The sequence below is a fragment of the Melanerpes formicivorus genome, unplaced genomic scaffold, assembly GCF_026170545.1.
Source record: "Melanerpes formicivorus ecotype bairdi unplaced genomic scaffold, bMelFor1.0.p_v2 SCAF_382, whole genome shotgun sequence".
NCBI lineage: Eukaryota > Metazoa > Chordata > Aves > Piciformes > Picidae > Melanerpes > Melanerpes formicivorus.
The window spans coordinates 75,795-82,128 of record NW_027142734.1 but is presented as its reverse complement, the minus strand read 5'-3'; the positions used below and the strand labels follow the sequence as shown (position 1 = coordinate 82,128).

The following is a 6,334-nucleotide window of genomic DNA, read 5'->3' as shown; positions in this document are numbered from 1 at the left end:
TGGGGTCAGCACGATTGTAGTCACTATGAGGATGCTGGAGTGACCTGTTCAGGTACATGGGTGGGGGCAGCCTGGTCCTCTCCTATGGGACTGGGATGGAGGAAGGCAGCTGGCTGTGCCCTCAGGGAAACAAGGGGGCACTGGAGGAGGGCCCAGTGTGGCAGGTCATATTGCTGAGCTGGGGCTGGCCTTGCTGATTTCCCTGGATCTGTAGGAATGCCCAGTGGGAAGGGTCACTGCCTGACCCCCACTGTAGCTCAGTCCAACCTTGGTCAGTGCCAGGGCCTGGGAGATGAATGCCCACCTGGCCCTGCAGTCAGTTGCATCTCCTGTTCACACAGCAGCTGTCTGACAGCACCAAGGACTGGGTCCCCCCATGTCAGAGGCACCAAGAGCAGCTCACATGGCCACCGAAAGCCCAGGATGAGCCAAGTTGGCCCTTTGGGGTTTTCCCCTGATAGAAATGAGTCCTCAAAGCACAGTGACTGCTCAGAGAGGAGGATCACTGGGCTCAGGCAGAAGAGCAGGGGGGTCCATGGCCACAGCATCCCTCTTCCAGGGGCACTCCCTGGGAGCCAACCCACAGGGGTACTGCCCTGTGCATGCAGCTCTGAGCTGCTGCCCAGGTCCTGCTGCCTGGCCCAGCCTCTGGCTGCCCTGCACCAGTGGGGACTGCCTCTCCTTGGTGCCTGTCCTTGCACCAGGGACTCCTCTGCCTACTCTCTTGCCCTCTGCCCACCCAGTGATGGAGGTTTGTGGCAGTGACCTCTGACCCTGGCTGAGGACCACATTCCTGAGTACCTGTTACAGTGGGGGCTGGGGAGTGGCAGGGGGGGTTGTGGTTTCTTTGTTCTGTCAAGAACCACTGGGAGCAGCTGGGGTGCTTGTGGTGCTCTTTGCTTGTGGTCTTCCTGGCTATGAGATGGGATGTGGGCATCCAAGTGCCTGAGGGCTCTGGGAGCTCACAGGAGGCTTTGGTTGCTCCAGGGTTTGTCCAGCTGGTTGGAGGGGACAGCCCCTGCTCAGGACGTGTGGAGATCCGTGATGGGAATGAGTGGAAAACTGTCTGTGCCTCAGACTTTGATCTCAACGCTGCCAACGTGGTCTGCAGGGTGTTACAGTGTGGCACAGCCCTGTCTGTGCCTGGGGCAGCTCCTTTTGGAGAAGGGGTTGGTCCCATGTGGGACAGAGAGCTGCAGTGTGTGGGGAATGAATCTCATCTTGCCTTCTGCCCCAGGGGATCCCCCAGGGAGCAGCCCTGCACCCACGCAGATGGTGCTGGAGTCATCTGCACACGTAAGGACTCAGGGTAGGGTGCTGGACACCAAGAGTGTGCTGGGGAGGGGGAGCAGAGCCTGTGCTGGGCTGGATGTGAGGGCAGGAGTGGGGATGTGGTTACCTACAACCCTAAACTCAGGCAGGAGGAGGAGGATGGGAGGCTGTCCCTCGGGCCTGGCCTGCAGCTCTGGAGGTGCAAGAGCACCAAGCCAGCCTTTTGCATCTTTCTCTGTCCCAGAGTTCACAGGGTTCAGGCTGGTGAACGGCAGCACAGCATGTGAGGGGAGGGTGGAGGTCGATGTGCAGGGGACCTGGGGCACCCTCTGTGACTCCCGCTGGGACCTCTTGGACGCCCACGTTCTCTGTCGTCACCTCAACTGCGGCTTTGCTGAGTCCATTCCTGGAGGAGGGCATTTTGGGAGAGGCACTGGCCCAGTGTGGAGAGACTCATTCCACTGTGATGGGACTGAAGCCCACCTGGGCCAGTGCCCAATGAGCACCCTGGGGGCCTTGCTGTGCTCCCATGAGAAGGACGCAGCTGTTATTTGCTCAGGTGAGTGCTGGAAACATGCTGGGAGAGCTGCAGTTTGGCCTTGCCTGAGGGAGAGCAGGTGAGCTGCAGGGACCTGCAAGGCTGCCAGGGGCCTGAGATGTGCTGCAGACTGCTGGGCTCCTTGGTGCCACCAAGGGCTGGTCCATGGCCTCTCTCCCCAGGCCCAGCTGGCTCCGGCTCCCTGCGGCTGGTGGGGGGAGGGAGCCGGTGCGATGGACGAGTGGAGATCTACCAGCGTGGGACATGGGGCAGAGTCCTGGATGACCAATGGGACCTGCAAGAGGCCAGCGTGGTGTGCCGGCAGCTGCAGTGTGGAGAGGCAGAGGCAGCCTACAACCCTCCAAAGCCTCAGAGAGGGCTGGGTCCTGTGGGGCTGCGAGGGGTGTGGTGCGCAGGGCACGAGGCCAGCCTGCAACTCTGCAACACCTCCCTGGCCGAGAGCCTGCTGGCAGCAGGGATTGCAGAGGACGTGGGGGTCACCTGCTGGGGTGAGTGGCACTGCAGGGCCCCCCAGGCTCTGGGCTGGCTGGGCACCAGCCCCTGACAACAGCTGGGCTTTCTTTCCACTCAGGGAGCCGGCAGGTGCGGCTGGCCAAGGGGCCTGGGCGCTGCGCTGGCAGAGTGGAGATCTACTACCAGGGCAGCTGGGGCAGCGTCTGCGATGACGGCTGGGACCTGCCCGATGCCACTGTCGTTTGCCACCAGCTGGGCTGCGGAGGGGCAGTGAAGGCAGTTGGTTCTGCTCACTTCGGGGAAGGCTCTGGGCAGATCTGGCTGGATGGTGTCAACTGCTCTGGGGCCGAAGCTGCTCTCTGGGACTGCCTGGCCAAGCCCTGGGGGCAGCACAACTGTGGGCACAAAGAGGACGCAGGAGTCATCTGCTCAGGTCTGTGCTGGAAGCCCAGTGCCTGGGCAGGCCAGGAAGAGGGCAGAGCCAGCAACAGCTCATGCCCTGCCTGCTGCCTCTGAGCCCCTCTCCAAGCCCACCCTAGGGATGCCAAAGCATCCAGGGGTCCCCTCAGTGCCACCAGGTCCCTGGGCAGCTCAGCTGTCTCCAAGGCTGAGCAGGACTGAAGGACTCTTTGTCCATCAGGGCTTTTTCTGCCTGTGGGTTCAAAGGGAACTTGCTGGCAGTGACTTTGTCTGGCTGAGGGCCTGGGAGGTGCAGGGCTGTCCCTGCCCCCAGAGCCCCAAAGCAGCCTGGTCCCATCTCAGGCCTTTCTTCCAGAGTTCATGGCCCTGAGGCTGGAGAACAGCAGCGACTGTTCCGGGCGCCTGCAAGTTTTCTACAACGGGACGTGGGGCAGCATTTGCTCCAACTCAATGCCTCCCAAAACTGTGTCCCTGGCATGCAAGGAACTTGGCTGCGGGGACACAGGGTACCTGACAACACAGCTGCCCTCTGCTAGGGTGTCTGGTCCTGCCTGGCTGGATCGAGTGGAGTGTGGGGACGGGAACAGCTCCTTCTGGCAGTGTCCCTCTGCTCCTTGGGAGCTGCAGTCATGTCATGATCTCCGAGATGAGACCCACATCAGCTGCAGTGGTAATTCTGAGCTACATGGGCACCAGCATCCCCCCAGCTCCTGCTCCCTGCTGGACACAGACAAGCACAAAGACAGGGCCCACTGGGGCACTTGTCCCTTCTGCTATTGCTGGCAAAAGTAGGAAGTCAACTGTCAGAGCCCCACAGCTTCCCCAGCAGTTTCCAGCTGGGCTCAAAGCAGCACCTGGGCAAGGCAGAGATGTCTCCAGTCAAGGGCTCAGAAGAGAGAGCAGACAGGGCTTTGAGGAAAACCCATGGACACCCTTCCACTGCTCTGGGTCATTGCTGTGACCCCTCTGAGTGATCAGTGTTTAGCTACTGCCATGAGGGAAGGGGCAGGGGGAGGCAGGAGCAGAATTCAGCACTACTCTATGATGCACGACCTCCCTGCAGCAGCCCTTTCACCTCAGCATTTCCTTCTATAGGGACACAGCCAGAACCATCCCCTGACCTGGGGTCCCCGTGCCCAGACTCCAGGAGCTGCACAGGTAGCTGCCTCTGCACATCCCTCTCACCTGGCAGGGCTCTGCCTGCCGTCCTGCTGCCCTGGCAGGGCTCTGCCTTTTCCAGACAGGGAGAAGATTCGTGCTGTGGGAGGGGAGCACAGGTGCTCAGGCAGAGTGGAGGTCTGGCTGCAGGGCTCCTGGGGCACAGTGTGTGACGACTCCTGGGACAGGCAGGATGCAGAGGTGGCCTGCAGGCAGCTGGGCTGTGGCCCTGCAGTGTCTGCTCTGGGCGAGGCTGCCTTTGGGGAGGGGAGAGGCCCCATCTGGCTGGACCACGTGGAATGCCAGGGCACAGAGTCATCTCTGCAGGACTGCTGGGCCCGGCTTGGGGACAGTGGTGTCTGCCGGCACAAGGAGGATGCTGGTGTGAACTGCTCAGGTGAGTGGAGGGGCTGGGACCCCTCCCTGGGGTAGGGGCAAGGAGCTGGGAAAAGCATTTTCCCCATTGGTTCCCTTCATGGCCCCAGTGAGAGCAAGGCCACGGCAGCCTGGTGCCAAGATTGCAGCAGCTGCTGTGTGGAGGTTCTCCAGGCACTGTGGGCAGAGCTCTGCATTCCCCAGGGCCATCTCCTGGGCTCTTTATGCCATCTTGGGCACAGCCTGGAGCGGGGCCCTGGGCTCTGTCCTAGCCACCCTCAGTAGCTCCACAGGAGGGGTAGCTCTGGTGGGATGGGTCGGGGATGTTCCCACATGCACACAGTGTCAGAGAGGAGGCTCCCTGGTACCTGCACACTCACCCTCTCAACCCAGATCTCCACCTCCTCCCCTGCAGATGCACCTAGGAGAGGAGCACCAACCCTCTGAGCAGGTAACCTCTCCTCCCTGCCAGCACTGCCTCTGTCCAGGCCCAGGCTTTGACCCCCAGCTGGAGCAAAATGGCTCCTTGCTGAGCTGGGAAACTCCCCAGAACAGGCACTGGGTAGTGGTGGGGCACTGGGGAGGGCTGACTCTTCCCCCCTAGGCTGGGAGCTTCCCCTTCACTCACTCCCAGGCTTATCTAGCCCCAGGGTAATAGTGTAAGGGCTGCCGCATTCTGGCCACGCATCTACCCTTGGCCTGGTGCTGCCCTTGCTGTGCTCCTGTCCATGCAGATCCTCCTGGGAGCAGTGTCTCAGTGCCTGTCATTATCTGCATCATCCTGGGAGCCCTTCTCTGCCTGCTCCTGGCCATCCTGGCTGGGCAAGTGCAAAGTGCCAGGGCTGGGCACACAGGTGGGTCCTCTCCCCATGCTCCCAGGTCAATATGGCTTCTGGAAAGGCCAAGGCTGCTGTGTTGTGGCAATGAGTGGCACCAACAGAGCTAGGGAGCAGAGTGTGTGCTGCAGGCTGTCCATGTGCTTCTGCAGATGCCTGGAGCAGAGAGGGGGCAGCAGCAGGGGGAGAGGAAAGGTAGGAGCTTCCCCTAGCACCAGGGCCCAGAGAGGCACAAGGGCTGTCTCTGCAGGGAACATGCAAGGGTGTTGCTGGCCCAGGTCACCTCCATGGGGACACTGCCCTCACTGAAGAAGTGCCAGTGGTGACAGAACAGCACACCAGCCCTGTGGGGACAGCCCTGGGCTGGTCCAGGGGAACAGGGCTAGAGGAGCAGAGTGGGGTCCTGACCCTGCCTGCCCATCCCTGTGCTACCCCTGGCTCTGTCTGCAGGTTCCCAGAGCACTTGGGAGGCTTTCCCTGAGGCTGTGTATGAGGAGATTGGTTCCAGCCTGGAATGGGAGAAGCAGGCGAGGTTCAGTGGCTCAGGTGGGTTTATGTCCCTCATGGGGGGCACATCTGCAGGCCTCATTTCCCTGGCCTCCACCTAGAGGCCTTTAACCCCCTTGCCCATGGTCCCTGCAATGCAAGGGCCATCACATCACTGGGAAGAGAAGCCAGGGGCTGTGCCTGGGTGAGAAGCTTCCCCCTCACCAGTTCTACCTGTCCAAACCAGGGACAGGCCCTCTCTGTGCCTGCACCCTGGGTGGCACCTGAGGGCTGAGGGTAGGGGCTGTCCCAGGACAGATCTGGAGCCCCTTTGAGACAGGGTTTGTCCCAGGGCAGCAGGGTGAGTCCTGAGCCCTCTTCCCCACTGAGCCCTGGCTTGCTGGGTCCCACATCCCTAGCAGCACTGACCACAGCCAGGTCACCAGAGAGCATCTCCATGACTCTCCCTGCACCTCTCTCCAGGCTCCTATTCAGAGGGGTCCATGGCCAAGCCTGGGGACAGCAAGCAGGAGGATGGTCTGGAGTCAGCAGAAGGTAATGGGGGACAGGAAGGGATTGATGTCTGCTCCCTGCAGACATGTGAAGAACAGTGGTGTCACTGAGTGTCACTGCAGTTGTTGGGGAGGACACAGGCAGGGCTGTCCTGTGGTGCTGCCAACAACAACATTTGACCTCCACATCTCTGCACTTCCTCCTGTCTGCTGCTCTACAGGACATCTCTTCTCACTGTCACCAGCTCCTCTCTCCTTTCAGA

At 61.2% G+C, this 6,334-nt stretch overlaps 1 protein-coding gene and 1 long non-coding RNA gene across 2 annotated transcripts; both read left to right on the top strand.

The window, feature by feature from the left end:
• The first annotated feature begins 917 nt into the window (after positions 1-917).
• On the top strand, positions 918-4,684 carry LOC137459611 (scavenger receptor cysteine-rich type 1 protein M130-like). Its single transcript, XM_068170430.1, has 8 exons — positions 918-1,296; positions 1,517-1,831; positions 1,993-2,319; positions 2,403-2,717; positions 3,060-3,374; positions 3,800-3,862; positions 3,945-4,259; positions 4,653-4,684. The coding sequence occupies exons 1-8, from the start codon at positions 918-920 to the stop codon at positions 4,682-4,684; spliced, it is 2,061 nt and encodes a 686-aa protein (XP_068026531.1).
• A 344-nt stretch (positions 4,685-5,028) lies between these two features.
• Positions 5,029-6,093, top strand: LOC137459613 (uncharacterized). Its single transcript, XR_010992422.1, has 3 exons — positions 5,029-5,091; positions 5,524-5,619; positions 6,043-6,093. It is a non-coding gene; the product is annotated as an uncharacterized lncRNA (long non-coding RNA).
• The last annotated feature ends 241 nt before the right edge of the window (positions 6,094-6,334 follow it).